Genomic DNA, 19220 nt, shown 5'->3' with positions numbered 1-19220 from the left:
AAGGCTAGTGCTCTACCACTTGAGCCACAGCGCCACTTCCGGCTTTTTTCTTTTTGCTTATGTAGTGCTGAGGAATAGAACCCAGGGCCTCATGCATGCAAGGCAAGCGCTCTACCACTAAGCCACCTTCTCAGCCCTAGGGTGGGATTTGAATTCAGGATCTGGAGCTTGCTTACTTTGTTTGCTTGGCTGGTGCTCTGCTACTTGATCCATTCCTCCTGGATTTTTTGGGTAATCCTGGGGCTTGAACTCAGGGCCTGGCTGTCTCTGAACTTTTTGCTCCAGGCTAGTGCTCTACCACTTGAGCTATTGCTTCACTTTTGGCTTTTAGGTGGTAAATTGGAGTTAAGACTCTCAGGAGTTTTCATGCCCAGGGCGGCTTTCAACTGTTGTCCTCAGATCTCAGTCTCCTGAGTAGCTAGGGTTACAGGCAACTGCTCTGGTTTTTGTGTTTTTGTTTTTGTTTTTACTGGTTATTGTGGACTCCACAAGACTTTCAGCCCAGGCTAAAATCTTGAATCATGATGCTCCAGATCTCAGCTTCCTGAGTAGCTAGGGATTATAGGCACGGGCCACTGGTGCCTGCCTTTTCTTACTTTCTTTATAGTTAAATAACCAGTTGCCTACTGATTAGCATTTAGGGTTCCTTGATCATTTGTTATTACTACTTATATACTAGAGTACATGTTACTGCCCACATATACCAGTTTATCTAGAGGTTATATTTCTAGTATACAAATTGCTAGGTCAACATAGAAATTTTGATAGGTAATGTCAAATTTCCCTTGGTAAGAATTTTAACAATATCCATTTCTGCCAACAATTTAACTGCTATTCTGAGCCACAGCTGCACAGTAGGTTATAAAACTTTCAGAATTTGCTGGATACTAGTGGCTTATGCCAGTAATCCTAGCTACTCAGGGGGTTGAGATCTGAGGATTGTGGTTTGAAGCCAGCCTAGGCAAGAGAGCCTATGAGAGACTCTTCTCTCCAATGAACCAGCAACAAGGTGGAAGTTGAGCTGTGGCCCAAGTGGTAGAGTGCCAGTTTTAAGCAGAAAAAACATACGAGAACTGGAGACCCTGAGTTCAAGCCCCAGTATCAGAAGATACACACACACACACACACACACACACACACACACACACACACACACATTATTATTATTCTAAAGGTCCAATCTGAGAGCTTCTCATGTGCATTACTGAGTCAATTGATGCAATCTTTGCGAAAATAGATACCTTTATTTAAAAAATAGCTTTTGACATCCTTTGAAAATAAGTGGCATCCACAAGTCACAGCTGAAGTTTATGGAAACACTCTGAATATATATAATTTTTTTTTTGCCGGTCCTGGGGCTTGAACTCAGGCCTGAGCTTCTCTGTGCTCAAGGCCAACACTCTACCACTTGAGCCACAGCACCACTTTCAGCTTTTTATGCTTATGTGGTACTGAGGAATTGAACCTGGGGATCTTGCATGCGAGGCAAACACTCTACAACTAAGCCACATCCCCAGCCCCACTCTGGGTATTTTTGAAAGACACTTTTGCTAAAGACAACAGAATCTGAAAAGATACCAAATGAAGTCCCTAGAAATTTGTGCCACTGATTGAAGCAGCCTGGCTGAGGTGAAGACAGACTCTTCAGACTGTTTGTAAAGTTAACCTTATTTTTGATCCTATAATAAATATTTCCCTACATAATCCACCTGCTTTCTCCCTCCCCACCAGTAGCCCCTATGTTCTAGAGTTTTGAAAAGAGTATACAGAGGCCTGCAAGTACATTAGAAGAGCTCTCCCTGTCTAAAGTCTCCCCTGCAATATGGTTCCCCCCTCCCCATTGGTCCCCAAAGGTGACCCTGCAGCTATCTGGGGACTAGATAAGAGGTTCAGCTGGCACCAATGGCTCATGCCTGTAATCCTAGCTACTTAGGAGGCTGAGATCTGAGGATCATGGTTCAAAGCCAGCCTGGGCAGGAAATCTGTGAGACTCCTATCTCTAATGAACAACCAGAAAACTGGAAGTGGTGTTGTGGCTCAAAGTGGGAAAGCCCTAGCCTTGAGCTGAAGAGCTCATCAACAGTGCTCTGATCCTGAGTTCAAGCCCCATAACTGACAAAAACAAAACAACAAAAAGAGCTACAATACTATTCCTTTCTCCCCACAGATAAAAAGTGTGTGAGAGGAGTTTAGGTGTTGGAGTGCTGAGCTGTTGGCACATACTAAGTGCCAATCTCTTATCCATCTGTAAAAAAAATCACTGGAAGCTTTTGTTGTTTTCAATCCAAAAGTATGAGTTGACTTGGTGAACCCCCCCCCATGAACCAGCCCAGAACTTTCCTTAAATAGTCACTCCTTAGGTGAGATGCAATCTCAGGTCCACCTGAGGTGGACTTGATCAAAAGTTCCCACCAGAGTCCAGTGTTCTGTCCCCCAGGGCAGTGGCCTTTGGCAAATACAGCAGCAACACCTGCGATACAGCGTCCCTGACAAGTCCAGCTGTTTTCTTCCCCACCCTTCCTTACCCTGTTCAGCCTGAGAATCCACCTCAGAAACTGGCCAGGCTGGTGTGGCCTCTAATGGATGGTTGGGTCATGAGGAGGAGGAGGAGGAGGAGGAGGACTTGACAGGTAGGGAAGCAGAAGCCCCCAGGGGTTAATTTGCCCACATAGTTTTCTGCTGACTCAAGTCTCACCTGGCAGGTGTCCCCTTCACTCCCTGCCTTTCATTCCACCCTGAGAACCCCAAGATTTAAAATGAAGCCCATTCCTTGGGCCTGGGGGAGAGAGACCTTTGACTCTGGGGACAGTCAACCACTGTTTCCGGTCCTGGCCTCAGCTCTTCAGGGTGACTATTTGTTGCTGTCCCCCTCCCGCTTCTGCCCAGAAACCCAGGGTCATAACCTCTGAGATCATCTTCTAGGTTAGTGGGTGGAGGCAGGGAAGACTTGAGGGGGTGGAATACCATGAGGGTCAAATATGGGTGCCAAGATTCTGAGAAAGCTGTGTTTGAGTCCTGTCCCCGACCTTTTTGTTTGTTCCTCAGGGCAAGCTGGAGAGTCTACCTAGGTGGACATTTTGGCCTGGACCAGGCCTGCCACTGGCCGCCCATTGAGTATGATGGAGGCCCTCAAAAGTTCCTAGTTCCTAGGGAGGACCACTTGGCTTCAGGGAAAGTCTCCTGGCAGGTAAAGTCTGCACTTCAGGACTGGTGACTCCACTGGAGGGCAGTGACCAGCTATCTTCCAGCCTGTTCTATTCCCAGAGGGTGAAGGATTTACTGAAGGTGGGACACGGAGGCTGAGCTGCTTGGCTCAGATCTCCAACCTCCAGTCTAAACCTAGCCCCACTCCGGCCCCATCTCTGCCCAGGCCCTCTCCCCTGGAAGCCTTGATCCACATCTGCATTTGTTACCTCTACTCTCACCCTGGCCATGGCTGGCCTGGCAAAGGAACAAGACAGCTACCAAAGCAGCTCTGAGGCCAGATCTTCCTCAGTCATCCTCTTGGTGATGTGGCTCATGCCTGCTTCCTCACCAACAGCACCCAGGGCAGGATGGCGGCTACCACAGCCACCACAGCAATGAGGGTGATGAGCAGCAGGGCCCGAGAGCGGCAGCAGAAGGAGCGGGTGGAGCTGGGCGCTGGAGACACCTCGGAGAGCTCTGCCAGGCTCCGCCGGGGCAGCACGCTGTCTTGTTCCCCCAGGGGCATCCCATGACGACTGATGATGAAGATCTGTGACTCCCGGGGCAGGCTGGGCAGCGGGTCCAAGGGAACTTGGACACCCTGGCTTGAGGATGATCTCCAGACTGGCTGGGAGATGGCCAGGGGGCTTGTGGGGGTCCCACGGTCGGGTGAGGGCCCAGGTGGCAGGCCCACTGGCACGGCCAGGGTCTGTGAGCTCTTGTCCAGCATGGAGGGCCAGCGGGAGCTCTTCTTGCTGAGGAAGGTGACGTAGCGACAGATGGGGCAGACAATGGTCCTCTGGACCTGCCCCTCCACCCGGGTGGACAGCAGGTACTTGACCAAGCAGTCATGGCAGAACACATGGCCGCAGCTCAGGGTCCGGCTGGCCCCGTCCAGGTCCCGGAACTTCTCATAGCACACAGGACATTCACTGCCCGAGCTGTCCTTGCTCTCCCCTTCTGACATGGCCCCAGGAGAAGGCAGGGCTTAGCTGGAAGAGGGGAAGGGCAAAGGGTTGTGAACAATGAGGCCTTTTCCTTCCTTCCGTCTTTCCTTCCTAGCCTCTTTGTAACTCCGCCCACTCTCCTGCCTCCAGCTTCCTGCATCCCTTCTCCTTACAGCCTTCCTCTTCTTTCTATGTCTACTCTTTCCTGTTCTACTGCTTCTCCCCAGCTTCTCCTCCTGTAATCCTAGTTACGCAGGAGGCTGAGATTTGAGGATTGTGGTTTGAAGCCAGTGTAGACTCTTATTCTCAATTAACCAGCAAAAAGCCAGAAGTAGAGGTAGGGCTCAAATGGTAGACTGCCTCCTGAGTAACAAGTAAGAGCATGAGGCCTTGAGTACACACACACACACACACACACACACACACACTCACACACACACCCAAAACTAAGCTCCAGAGCCTAAAGCCCAAGGTCCTTAGAGGAAATGCGCAGGCGCTTCTGGTCCTGGACACAGTGCCCCAGCTGTGGTAGGAAGGAGGAGAGGGTTATGAAAAGTACACAAAGCACCTGATGTCTCAGCCATGAGATGCACTCATGCTGAGGTCACCACCTTGCCTCTTCCAGGTTACGTGACAGAAGGAAAGACAGGGAGACCCAGTTCTGGGATCAGACAAGTTACTAAGTTTGCCCAGCCCCAAGTCTTGTCTTCAGTTTAGGTTCAGATCTCAGGTGACCATTTCTTAGGAAAGCATCTGCTACTCCTCAACCAGGCAAGACTGATCCATGGCCCCATGGCTCCTGTGAACATCCCCACATAGTTTTACTCTCTCTGAGATAAACAGGCCAGTGAATGGTATTCCAAAATGCTAGGCATGGTTACAAAGCAATGACTCTTCTAAAAATAAAGCTTAGAACTTACACAGGCAAATGTTTGCTGGACCTCTTCATAGTTGTCCCCCAACCACACTCAGTCATTCTTCAGATTCCTCTTCTGAGGCTGCCTGAGGCAGACGATCTCCCGATGAGCCTCAGTGAAGGCAGATTTTCATTTGTGGAGGATGTGGTAGCAGCTGTTTTGGAAATGACCAAAAGTCACTGGCATCCAGATCTGGTGAGAAAGTAAATGAGTGATCATGTGGTGTGCTATTGTTTGAAATTCAAAGATATGGTGTCATTATAATGTGGCCCAGTGGAGTTTAAAAGCTTTCTTTCTGTGTGTGTGCATGCAAGTAACTGAGGTTTGAACTCAGGGCCTTGCACTCTTGTTTAGTTTTTTGTTCAAGGCTGATGCTTTACCATTCAAGCCACATCTCCACTTCCGGCTTTTTGCTGGTTAATTGGATATGAGTCTCATGGACTTTCTTGCTCAGGCTGGTTTAGAACTGTGATCCTCAGATCTCCGTTTTCTGAATAGCTACAATTACAGGTGTGAATGACTGATGCCCAGCTTAAAGTTTCTTAAAGCAAAGGAATGATGCCCAAAGATGCTATTGGCAGAATTATTGATGAGTTTGAAGGGACCTTACCAAACACCTAGGTGGAAATCCAGTGAAGTCTCACTCTCTTCATTTAAACTCCCAGTATCACATCTGTGCAGTCTTTTTTTTTTTTTGGTGCATTTTCTGGGGCTTGAACTCAGGGCCTGAGCCCTGTCTCTGAGCTGCCAAACCATACATTCACTTCTGCCTTTTTTTTTTTTTTAGCTAATTGGAGATAAGAGTTTCATGGGCTTTCTTCTCCGGACTGGCTTTGAACCATGATCCTCAAATCTCAACCTGCTTAGTAGCAAGGATTACAGATATAAACCACTGGTGATGGGCACAACTGTGTATTTTAAATTTACCTAGAATAGTCTCTTGGGAAGGAATCATGATTTCTGTTATCAATATTTTCTTCCATCTGTGACAGAAAAAAGACCTCAGAACACACTGACAACCTACAGCAGTGTGGCAGCTCCGAGACCTGACAGATGACATAATGGGAAGAAGATTAGCTTCTAGGAGGGATCAACTATAAAGCTTACAAATCTTTTGGAATCTCTCCCCTCTCTTGGCTTAGTTCCAAATTCATTTTGCCATGCTGAAAATGTTCTGTCATTAAGAAAGAATGAAAAATACGTGGATGTGGTGATCAGTATAGGGGCCATATAGGCCACCACACTTTTATAGGGGCCAGCTTTAGTTTCTCAGATGGCCAGTGTAGCCCCTAGGCTGGCGAGAAGAGTGTCAAGTGCTCAGATGGTGAAACTGGGTTCAAATCCTTCATATACAAATTGCTGTCTAAATAACCTTCGCCAAGTTGCTTAACCTCTCTGGGCTGCAGTTTCCCATCTGTATAGAACCTCTTTCCTCCAAAACCATTGGTGATATTGAGTTCCAGTGTGGATGAAGAGTGTGGCACGTAGTAGATGTTGTAAAAATTGGAGATCCATCCATCCGTCCGTCCATCCATCCATCCACTTAATCATTCAACAGATACTTACCAAGTACCAATTATTTGCTAAATACTGAATTTACACATTGGAGATAAGCAGTGATCATAAAATGGAAAACATGGAATTTTATAGACGAGAGAACATTAGAATTGTGTGTGTGTGTGTGTGTGTGTGTGTGTGTGTGTGTGTGTTGGTTCTGGGGCTTGAAGTCAGAGCCTGGGCCCTGTTCCTCAGTGTTTTTGCTCAAGGATTGTATTCTACTACTTCAGCCACAGTTGTCTTTTTGGTGGTTAACTGGAGATAAGAGTCTCACAGATTTTTTTTGCCTGGGCTGTGTTTTGAACTGGAATGCTCAGATTTCAGCCTCCTAAGTAGCTATGATCACCGGTGCTTGACTTAGAATTATTTTTGAAAAAAAATATTTTTTGATAATGGAGAATTGATAATCACCTTCTAGTTTTGTTTGTTTGTTTTTTTGTTTTTTCTGGGGTCCGGTTGTGGGGCCTGAACTCTGGGCCTGGGCGCTGTCCCTCAGCTCTTCAGCTCAAGGCTAGCGCTCTACCACTTGAGCCACAGCGCCACTTCCGGCTTTTTCCTTTTTGCTTATGTGGTGCTGAGGAATTGAACCCAGGGCCTAAAGCATGCAAGGCAAGCGCTCTACCACCGAGCCACCTTCCCAGCCTGCCTTCTAGTTTTTAAATAGATAAGTAGACTTGAGAGACAGGGAATGATTTGCCCAAGATTCCTCAGGAAGGAGACAGGGAAGAAGAAGAAAGAGTGGGTGAGAAGGAGGGGGGAGGAGGAGGAGAGAGAACATCATTCAAATCAGTTGATAGGTTGAGTGAGTAAACATTAGATACTAGCCAAGTCAAGAAGCCCCCTCCTCAGGATGAGCCAAGAAGGAAGATGAGAGTTTTAATTTCTCAACTGAATTCTAGAAAGAAAAAAAGGCATGTGCCAAAGACATCCCAGGAGCCCTGTGACAGCTTCTTTGTGTTTCACGGGCCTCAGGAAAGCATACCATTCCTGCTTGGACAGTGGTACCTCCTTCCTCTCCTCCTCTCACCTCTCTGCTTCAGTCTTTCCCTGATACCTCCTTCCCAGAGTCTCTCCCTATTCCCTTCATTCCATTCCATTCACCATTCTGGTTCTGTGCTGGGATATGAAGAGGACAGTCTGAGAAATACAAGGAACCCACTCTGGTTGGGCACAAACTAGTAAATACCAATATAAAGCATTCTATGCCAATGACAACTCCATTGGAGCCTTAGGAAGCTGGGGGAATGAGGGGAGAGAAGGAAAAAGGTGGGACCGGTGTTGAGCTCATAATAAATAATTATAACAGCGGCCATTTATTGAACACTAATTATTAGTGCTTGGCATTTTGCATCCCTTCCTCACTGAATTTTGACAACAATCTGGGGAGGTACATATTATCTCCATTTTACAGACCAAGGAACTGAGGCTCAGGGCTTCAGTGAAACAACTTGTTCAAAGTCACACTGCTAGGATAGGGCGGGATTCGAACCCAGGAGAGTCCAGCTATACAGCCTACACGACCTACTACCATCTCTATGGGAGGGGCTCAGATGAGTTCCTGTGAAGGGTCTCCCAAACTTTGGTAAAAGAAGTACACTGAAAGAGCATTGATGGAAAAAGAGACTACCTAAATCTTGTCCTCAGAGTGACTGTCACTTTGGCCCTTTTGAGAGGAAAAGACAATGGCTGGCCCAAGAGAGTGGACCTCATGAAGTTCCAGTGCCTTATTTCTACCATGGAGGTAGCCCATCTTGAGGATGGAGGGGAGAGGGGAGTATTTGTCACCAGACCAGAGAAAGACGTGTCAAGACACCGAGGGTTCCCTCCCATCACCTCAGTGAAGTTTCAGCTCTGACTACTTCCACACCCATATTTGCCACACACACATCTCTGTTCTGTTCTCTCTCTCTGTCTCCTACACACACACACACACACACACACACACACACACTCCCTGCATCATCCCAGCTTTAGTTGAGAGTGTGCCAATCCTCCTTCTCCACCCGTCAGGCCTCCCCCCCCCAACTCACATCAGCAGGGAGCCAGGAGCGTCTCCTCATCTGTCTTTGCACCCAAGGCCTCCGCAGACTAGACGGGATGGACTCAGATCTCTCGGCTGTCACTGTACCCGCCTTGGAGGCATTTCCTAATGACTGAGCAGCTTGGGAGGACAGACAGCATAGGGAAGTGAATGCTGCCCAACCCGTTTGAGGCCAGGAGGTTCTTGGTGTTGCCCAGGGGTTGGGCAGCTGCTGGCGTCAGGTGATCGTGATGATGAGGGTGCTAACAGAGGAGCCCCCTGCCTGAGTCTCAGCGGGGTCCTCTTCAGAGACTTCTCCAGCATTGGTCTCCCTATCACAAAAAAAGGAAAACAATACACATGACTGTCAAACCTTCTGAGACCCATTCCATTGAGACCCCAGTACAGGGTGAAGGAGTCAGATCTGCCTCAGGAGGGTGGTGACACCCATCTGAGTGTTATTCATCAAATAGGCAGAAGCTACACCAGAGAAATGATTCTTCCTTCCCTCCCTCCCTCCCTCTCTCCCTCTCTCTTTCTTTTCTTTTTCTCTTTCTTTCTTTCTTTCTTTCTTTCTTTCTTTCTTTCTTTCTTTCTTTCTCTCTTTCTCTCTTTCTTTCTTTCTTTCTTCCTTTCTTTCTTTCCTGAGGCTTGAACTCAGGGTCTGGGCACTGTCTCTTAGCCTTTTTTGCTCAAGGCTGGGACCCTACCACTTGAGCCACAGATCCACTTCTGGATTTTTGCTGGTTAATTGGAAATAAGAATCTCTTGAATTTATGTGCCCAGGAAGGCTTTAAACTGTGATCCTCAGATCTCAGCCTCCTGAATAACTCGATTTACAGGCATGAGGCATGGACTTAAGGAGGGAATGACGTCTAATATTCTACAGCATCTTGGATCAGCTATAGCTGACAACAATGAATGTATATTTCAAGACAGGTAGTAAAGAAGATTTTGAATAAATGTTCCTAACACAGAAAAATGATAATGCTTAAGTTGGTGAATATGTCAGGTACCCTGATTTGATTATTAAGCACTATATACTTACCTTGAATGTATATACCTCATACATCTATGCAATTATGTGTCAATTAAAAATTATATATATGCATATATATATGCATATATATATGCAGGCACTTGTGGCTCAAGCCTGTAAAGTTAATGATTTTAGAGGCTGAGATCTGAGGATTGTTTTTTGTTTTTTGGGGGGGGTCCGGTTGTGGTGCTTGAACTCTGGGCCTGGGCGCTGTCCCTCAGCTCTTCAGCTCAAGGCTAGCACTCTACCACTTGAGCTGCAGTGTCACTTCTGGCTTTTTTTTTTTCTGCTTATGTGGTGCAGAGGAATCGAACACAGGGCTTCATGCATGCAAGGTGAGCGCTCTACCACTGAGCCACCTTCCCAGCCCAAGATCTGAGGATCGTGATTCAAGCCAATCAGAACAGAAAGGTCCAAGATCCCCTTCTCAGTCCATAGTTGGTCTCAGTGCAACCCAGCCATCACGCCAAGCTACATACGAAGATGAGATTGGGAGCACTGTGGTGCCAGGCTAGCCTGGGGGGAAAATGTTTAAGATATTCTGTCTCCATAGAGGGGAGCTGGACATGGTGGCATGTCCCTGTGACCATAATTGCTACAGGAAGCCTAAAAGAGAGAGCATAGTGACATTGAAAAACTGGAAGAAAATAGATAACTGGAAATGGAGCTGTGGCTCAAATGGTAGAGTACTAGTCTGGAGAGAAAAGCTAAGAACCAAGAGACAGTACCCAGGCCTTGAGTTCAAGCCCAGTACTGGCATGAAAAAAAATAATTGAGCATTAGTGGCTCATGCCTGTAATCTTAGATCTGAGGAGTAAGGTTCAAAGCCAGCTTAAGCAGGAAAATCGGTGAGACTCTTATCTCTAATTAATCACCATAAAGCTGAAAGTGGAGATGTAGCTAGAGAGAGTGCTAGCCTTGAGCACAGAAGCTCAGGGACTTTAATTCAAGCACCAGGACTGGTGCATGTACACACACACACACACACACACACACACACACACACACACACACCATATCCTGAAAATAACCAATGAAATAACCTAAAAATAACCAATAAAAACAGGGCTGGAGGTGTAGTTCATGAGTACCTCTAGCCTAACATGCATGAGGCTCTGAGTTTAGACCTCAAAGAGAACAAGGGAGACTGGCAGCAGGAAATGGGGTTCTACATGTATGCAGAAGGAAGTCCTGACATCATGCAAATAAGAGGCAACTTTCAGAAGAATTCATGCAATATGATTCTCTTTAGGGAAATGATACTAGGGCATGGCAAAATATACTTTAAAACTCTAAAAGAGCCAGGTGCTGGTGGCTCACGCCTGTAATCCCAGCTACTCAGGAGGCTGAGATATAAGGAGGATCATAGTTTGAAGCCATTCTGGGAGACAAATCTGAAAAACTTTTATCTCCAGTTAACCAGTTAAAGCTAGAGGTAGAGGTGTGGATCAAGTAGTAGAGCACCAGCCTTCAGCAAAAACACCAAGGGAGGGCCAGGTGCCAATGTCTCATGCCTGTAATCTTAGATAATCAAGAGGCTGATATCTGAGGATTAAGATCCAAAGCCAGACCAGGCAAGAATGTCCAAGAGACTCTTATCTCCAATTAGCCACCAGAAAACTAGAAGTGGAGCTGTGGATCAGGGGTAGAGCACTAGCTTTGAGATGAAGAGCTGAGGGACAGTGTCTAGGCCCAGAGTTCAAGCCCCATAACCAACAACAAAAAAAAGGAAACAACAAAAACGACAAAAAAGCCAAGAGACAGGCCTTGACCCCGAGTTCAAGCCTTACTACATGTGCTTGTGCACCCACACACCAAAACAAACAAACAAACAAAAAACAACTCTGATCTGGGTGGAAGTGGCTCACACATGTAAACCTAGCTACCCAGAAGGCTGAGATCTGAGGTTAGTGCACAAAGCCAAGCCCAGGCAGAAAAGTCCATGAGATTTTATCTCCAGTTAATCACCAAAAAGCCAGAACTGGAGTTGTGGCTCAAGGAGCAGAGCTCTAGTCTTGAGTGAAAAAGCTAAGAGATAAGGCTCAGGTTCAGTTCAAGCCCTAGTACTATCTCTCTCTCTCTCTCTCTCTCTCTCACACACACACACACACACACACACACACACCAAGTTGTGTCAAAATATTCATAGTAATTATCTCTGCTGTGACATTCTGCGATGTTTACATTTTCACCCTGCATATATGTTTATTTGGTGGTTGGGGGAAAAAAATCCAGAATAAGAAGGAATCAAAACTTGAAGATCTGGAGAACATTTTGATAGCATTTCTTCCCTGTTGTCTCCAGAAGTTTCCCCCAACCCAGGTTTTTGTTTTTTGCTTTTTTGTTGATTGTGGGGCTTGAACTCAGGGTCTGGGTGCTGTCCCTGAGCTCTTTTGCTCATGGCTAGCTCCTCTCCCACTTTGAGCCCAGCACCATTTCCTGGCTAGCTCCTCTACCACTTTGAGCTCAGCACCATTTCCTATTTTCTGGTGGTTAATTGGAGATAAGAGTCTCTTAGACTTTCCTGCTTGAACTGGTTTTGCACTGCGATCTTCAGAATTCATCCTCCTGAGTAGCTAGGATGACAGGCATGAACCACTGATGGCCGGCTCCAGTTATTCCCCTCACCTTCCCAAGGAAAAAAGTAGATTACTAGGTACAAGGCATAGTGAAGCATGTATGTGGCCCTGTGTACAGAGTGGCTATTCTGCCCCATTACACACAGCCCTGGCTCCATAGGAACCTTGCGGTTGGAGGGCCAACCAGTGAATCCAGACATCTCACTCAAGGATGCAGAGATGGGTCGGGGTCACCCTGTCATGACAGTCCCTCCTGTTCTTTCCCCAGGAGCACGAGGGAGTACTAGATTTAGCAGTATTCCTAGGTAAACTTTTTATTTCATTTCATTTTTGCCAGTACTAGAGCTTGAACTCAGAGCCTGGGCTCCGTCCCTGAGATTTTTTTGCTCAAGGCTAGTGCTCTACCACTTGAGCCACAGCTCCATTACAGGCTTTTTACTGGTTAATTGGAGATAAGAGTCTCATGGACTTTCTTGTCTGGATTGGCTTCGAACCCAGATCTTCAAATCTCAGCCTCCTGAGTAGCTAGGATTACAGGCATGAGCCACTAGCACCAGGTGTTGTTACTTTTTTTTTGTCAGTCGTGGGACTTGAACTCTGGGCCTGGGCTCTTCAGCTCAAGGCTAGCACTCTACCACTTGAGCCACAGTACAACTTCTGGTTTTCTGAATGGTTTATTGGACATAAGAGTCTCACAGTCTTTCCTGCCCCAGCTGGCTTTGAACCGTGATCCTCAGATCTCAGCCTCCTGAGTAGCTAGGATTACAGGCGTGAGCCACCGGCCTGGTGTTGTTACTTTTGTTTGTTTTGACTTTGACTTGTTTAACTTTTTAAACATTTTAAAATTTTTATTGTGAAGGTGATGTTACAGAGGGGCTAAGATAATGAGTACATTTCTTTTCAAACAGTGTTACCCCCTCCCTCGCTTTCTCCTGTCCCCTCCCCCCCCTTTGCTTTTTGAAGCAGCTCAGGCTAGCCTCAATCTTGCAATTTCCTTATTTCAACCTCCTGGGTGTTTGGATTATAAGTTTGTGCCACCATTCCCAGTATAAGTCTAGTTCTCAGTTAAACACTGCATACTTTATTTATTTAATTAATTAATTTATTTTTGTTAGCTGTGGGGTTTAACTCTGGGCCTGAGCTCTGTCCCTCAGCTCTTCAGCACTCAAAGTGAGTGCTCTACCACTTGAGCTATAGCACCACTTCCGGTTTTCTGATGGTTTATTGGAGATAAGAGTTTCACAGAGTTTCCTGCCTGGGCTGGATTTGAACCATGATCCTCAGATGTCAGCCTCCTGAGTAGCTAGGATTACAGGCGTAATCCACCTTCCCAGCCCCCCGTGAGACTCTTATGTCCAATAAACCACTAGAAAACTGGAAGTGGTGCTGTGACTCAAGTGGTAGAGCATTCACCTTGAGCTGAAGAGCTGAGGGACAGTGCTCAAGCCCAGAGTTCAAGCCCCATGACTGACAAAAAAACTAAACAAAACAAACCCAAAGGGGCTGGGAAGGTGGCTCAGTGGTAGAGTGCTTGCCTTCCATGCCTGAGGCCCTGGGTTCGATTCCCCAGCACCACATAAGCAAAAAGAAAAAAAGCCGGAAGTGGCACTATGGCTCAAGTGGTAGAGCGCTAGCCTTGAGCTGAAGAGCTGAGGGACAGCGCCCAGGCCCAGAGTTCAGGCCCCATGACTGGACCCCCCCCAAAAAAAAACCCAAAAAAACTTAAACACACCTGTAATCCTAGCTACTCAGGGAGCTGATATCTGAGGATTGTGGTTTGAAGCCAGCCTGTGCAGGAAAGTCTATGAGACTCTAATTTCCAATTAACAACCAGGAAACCAGAAGTGGAGCTGTGGCTCAAAGTGGTAGAGTGCTAGCCTTGAGCAAAAACAAAACAAAAGAAAACAATAACAACTCAGGAATGGAATCCAGGCCCTGAGTTCAAGCCTTACAACCAACAATAAATCAATCAATACATAAAAGTAAACAGATCCAAGTCTTGTACTGGTGGCTCATGCCTTTACCCTAGATGCTTATGAGTCTGAGAAGAAGAAAATCAAGGTTTGAGGCTAGTCCAGAAAGAAAATGTTTTCCAGACTCCATATCAACCCATGGCTGAGAGCCGTGGCCCATGTCTCTTATCCCAAGCTGCATAAGAGGCTAAGAGTAAGAGGACAGAGGTACCAAACTAGTTTTAGGGAAGAGAAAGTCTGAGAGACTGTGTCTGCAATGACAGATGCTGGTCATGATGTCACATGCATGTGATCCAGCAATGATGGGAAGAAGCTTAAAGTCATGTGACTCCAGCTTAGGCACATGCCCAGGCAGAGACTGAGATTTATCCTTAAAGTAACCAGTGAAGATTGGCTGGGAATGTGGGTCAGTGGTAGAGTGCTTGCCTGTCATGAATGAAGCCCTGGGTTTGATTCATCAGTACCACATAAATAGAAAAGGCCAAAAGTTGTACCATGGCTCAAGTGGTAGAGCGTTAGCTCAGGAACAGTGCCCAGGCCCTGAGATCAAGCTCTATGACTGGCAAAAACCAAAACCAAAAACAAAACAGTGAAGAATCAGTATGATGGCAGCCTTGCACATGTGAGGCCCTGAATTCAAACCCAGTACTACTAAAAAAAAACAACTATATAAATGTGTACGTGCACACAAACATACATTTATCTAAGGAGTAAATAAGCACCTACAGACACCTTAGTTTGAGTTTATTCATCAGGTCAGCTCCTGAACGAGGAGGGTAGAGAGCTACTAAGTCTGGGTAGGCAGAAGGAATTAGTTGTCATGAAAGACTAAGAGTATAAGTAGCTGTGGCAGGAGGAACTCTATTGGATTTGACAGTGAGTTCTGAGCAGCGCAGAACAGAGCATGAGCTTTCCCAATGTGAGCTTGTATGCCTCTATGCCTAAAGAGAAAAGGCCTTGTCCTTCTGGGTGATCCACTTAACCCTTCTGAGCTTGGGTTACATCATGTATCTAAAAACTGAGGGTACAAGTACCCAATCCTGAGGACTGTCATCTACAGCAGTAAATGTGGCAGACAATGTGCCTACAACAACACTGGTATGCAGTAAAGGGTCTGTCAGTGTCCCCTAATGCCACAGTTGTCACTGTTAGTCATCTTCACCATGATCATCATCACCATTGTTGTCATCATTGTTATCACCATTGTCACTGTCATCATCGTTATCATCACCCCTGTCACCATCATCATCTTCATCATTACTATCATTATGACCAGCATCATCACCACTATCATATTAACAAAAGAGAAGGATACAAAAGGGAGCTGGTGGCTCATGACTGTAATCCTAGCTACTCGGGAGGTTGAGATCTGAGGATTGTGGTTAAAAGCTAGGAAAGGCTGTGAAACTCTTGTCTCTGATTGACCACCAGAAAACCAAAAGTGGTGGTACTGTGGCTCAAGTGGTAAAATGCCTTGAGCAAAAGAGCTCAGGGATAGTGCCTGGGCCCCAAGTTCAAGCCCCACAACTGACCAAAAAAAAAAAAAGGATAAAAAAGAATAGGATGGTCTTAATGGCTGAGTGCTAGTAGCTTAGGCCTGTGACCCTAGCTATACAGGAAGATGAGATCTGAGAATCACTAGCTTTTATCTCCCATTAGCCAGAAAAAAAAAAGCCAGAAGTACAGCTGTGGCTCAAATTGGTAGAGCACCGGCCTTGACTGAAAGAGCCAAGTAAGAGCATGAGGCCTGGACTTCAAGTCCTAGTAGTATGGGGAAAAAGTAAAGATTTAAAAGCTTCATAACTCCATAGATCTGCCTGGTCCAGTCCTGGCATAATGGATAAAAATCTCTGTGGCAAATTTTATAATCTTATTTGGGTGTCCTGCCTGCTGTCTTTGACAGAATGGACAATGCACGCTAACTTGTGGGAGTTAGTTTCCAGCTGTGGGAGGCAGAGGACCAGCTGTTTCGTCCAGCCACACTGGACAATTGTGTCCTATTCTGAGGCCCCAGTGGACATGGTGTTGCTCAGGTATCAAAGGGTGTCATGAGAAGAGGTTAGCCAGAAGTGAGGTGGGGGTGGTGCTGTGTTGATTCCAGTTAGATAAGACCTTTCTTAGGTGTTTTTTCCCCCCAATCTTGGGGCTTGAACTAAGGGCCTGGGCACTGTCCCTCAGCTCTTCAGCTTAAGGCAAGTGCTCTCCACTTGAGCCACAGTCCACTTCCGATTTTCTGAGTGGATTATTGGAGACATGAGTCTTATGGACTTTCATGTCCCGGCTGCCTTTGAACAGTGATCCTAGGATTACAGGTGTGAGCTACTGGCGCCTGGACATGACAGAATTTTCTTAACATTAGAGTTGTTTGGAGAACTGGCTAAAAACCAAAGTTCCAGCCAGATGCTGGTGGCTTATGGCTGTTATCCTAGCTGCTTAGAAGGCTGAAATCTGAGAGCTGAGGTTGAAAGCCAGCCTAGGCAGAAATGTCTGTGAGACTTTTATCTCCAATTGACCAGCAAAAAGCATGAAGTGGAGATGTAGCTCAAGTGGTAATATGTCAACCTTGACCAAACATCTAAGGAAAATCACCCTGGTCTTGGGTTTAAGCCCCAGTATCAACACACACACACACACACACACACACACACACACACACACACACACACACACACACACACACACACCTTAATGGATCATGGGCTGGGGTAGAGACTCAAATGGTAGAGTACTGTACCTACTGCCTTTATTCTTGCAGAGTTGGATGATATATGTGGATGGTCATATCTTCTAGCAACCCCTACAATTAGAGAATGCTTCTGGGTGGGTAGAAAGGATGATGTTTATCCAAAGTAACTTGCAGGACTTCTTTTGCTAGACATGGTTTTCATTCCTTTGTCTTTGCTAGTCCAGGAAAGGTTTCCAGCTTTTCTTCTCTTCTATCCCTCCCTCCCTCCCTTCCTCCTTTCTTTCCTTCCTTCCTTCCTTCCTTCCTTCTTCATTTCAAAGGATAGGAAATGCTGGTTGTTGGTGGCTCCTTTCTTTCTTTCCTTCCTTCCTTCCTTCCTTCTTCATTTCAAAGGATAGGAAATGCTGGTTGTTGGTGGCTCATGCCTGTAATCCTTGCTCCTCAGGAGGCTGAGATCTGAGAATCATGATTCAAAGCCAGCCCAGACAGGAAAGTCCACAAAACTCTTAATTTCTAATTAACCAGAAAAAAAAAGCTGGTAGAGTGCTAACTAAGCTAGGCCCTTAGTTCAAGTCTAGAACTGGCAGATACACACCAAAGGATAAGTATTAGCACCTTGGAGATCTCAGAGGAAAGGCGGCTTTTGGTAACCCCTCCCCCAACTCCTCATCTTGTCATTTAATGTTAGAAAAGAGGTATGATGGCAGGGGAGCATACCTGCTTTTGAGTCTGGCCCTTTTGATACTCAGTGTCAGGACAGGCCTGGAAAACAGGGGTGGATGGGAAGGCTGAACTCTCAATAGCAGAACAATTCCAGCAGGTCTTTAGGGAAGCCCACATAGAGGGTTGAAAAGGGACACGGGCTGCTCCCATAGTTCTAATAGGAGTCCCGCACAGCCCCCTGACCACATCCAGCTGATGGGATTCCTGGCTGGGGCCCCGGTTGTACCTGCACTGGTACAGGGTCTTCCTCTGCCATTCCCAGCTGTCAGATCCTGCCACAGCTTGTTTCAAACATCTCTCTCACACCGGGTCTCTTCACGTCACCTTTCCAGACCTTCCTTTTTATTTCACGGTCCAGAGTTACTGGTAAATCAAGGGGGAGACCTTTGGTCTTGGAACAGAAAAGAGACTCCCATCCTCTAAGGGTTAATAGCAAAAAGGCACCCAACCCTCTTCCCAGCAGGCTCAAGTCTGGGTACCCAGCTGGATGGGCAGAACAAGCTCAGATTTTCATTCTCTCCTTGGTCTGAAACCCCCTGAACTCAAGTCTTAACAGGTCTTAACCCATCCCTCACCTCCCTCTAAAGCTTTTTGGTGGATCTCTCCACTGCCCAGTGGCCCGAAGTCTACACCTGGGGGAGTCGGTCATCTCCAGCTCTTGTGGTGTGGCCACACACAGTGCTGGCTTTCAGTTCATGTCCCCTTAAGGCTCTAGTCTTTAGGGCTTCTGTGATTGATTGATTGGTTTGATTGATTGATTAATGTGTGTGTGTGTGTGTGTGTGTGTGTGCTGGTTTGTTTTTACTTACTGCTTCATCACTTTCCTCTGGAATTTTCTCTTTCTCTGTCTCTGTCTGTCTGTTTGTCTCTCTTTATCTATTTATGCTGGTACTGAGGTTTGAACTAAGGGCCTGGGCATGGTTCCTTAATTTTTTCCCATTCAAGGCCGAGGCTCTCAGGAAGTGGCACTGTGGCTCAGAGTGGCAGAGCATTAGCCTTGAACAAAAAAGAGCTCAGAGATAGTACCTAGGCCCTGAGTTCAAGCCCCATGACCAACCAAAAAAAACAAAACAAATCAAGGCTGATGTTTTACCACTAGAGCCACTGCTCCACCTTTGGCTATTTGGTGGTTAAATTGTAGATAAGAGACTCATGGGCTTTCCTGCCCAGGCTGGCTTCAAACTGCTATCTTCATACCTCAACCTCCTTAACAGCTAGTATCATAGGCACCGGGCTACATCTTTTGGTTTTCTGTTTTGGCAGTAATGAGGGCTTGAACTCAAAACCTGGCACTTGCTAAGTAGGATCTCTAGACTTGCTAAGCTTAAGAGCCACTTCCCTAACACTGTTTGCTTTCCTTATTTTTCAAATAAGGTCTTGCCTTGGCCAGCCTAAAGTGCAATATGTTCTGCATAACTTGGATGATAGATGCATGCCACCGTCGGGGCTGGGAAGGTGGCTCAGTGGTAGAGCACTTGCCTTGCATGCCTGAGGTCCTGGGTTCGATTCCTCAGCACCACATAAGCAAAAAGAAAAAAGCCGGAAGTGGCGCTGTGGCTCAAGTGGTAGAGGGCTAGCCTTGAGCTGAAGAGC

General features: G+C 46.5%; 1 protein-coding gene across 1 annotated transcript; it reads right to left on the bottom strand.

Annotated features, from left to right (window-relative positions):
• Positions 1-3517: 3517 nt before the first annotated feature.
• Rnf222 (ring finger protein 222) lies at positions 3518-4153 on the bottom strand. Its single transcript, XM_013013288.1, has one exon. It carries the CDS (start codon positions 4151-4153, stop codon positions 3518-3520), a length of 636 nt encoding a protein of 211 aa, XP_012868742.1.
• Positions 4154-19220: the final 15067 nt, after the last annotated feature.

This window comes from Dipodomys ordii, unplaced genomic scaffold (assembly GCF_000151885.1).
Source record: "Dipodomys ordii isolate 6190 unplaced genomic scaffold, Dord_2.0 Scaffold19, whole genome shotgun sequence".
NCBI lineage: Eukaryota > Metazoa > Chordata > Mammalia > Rodentia > Heteromyidae > Dipodomys > Dipodomys ordii.
The sequence above is the reverse complement of the archived record's forward strand: the minus strand, read 5'-3'. Positions and strand labels throughout refer to the sequence as shown.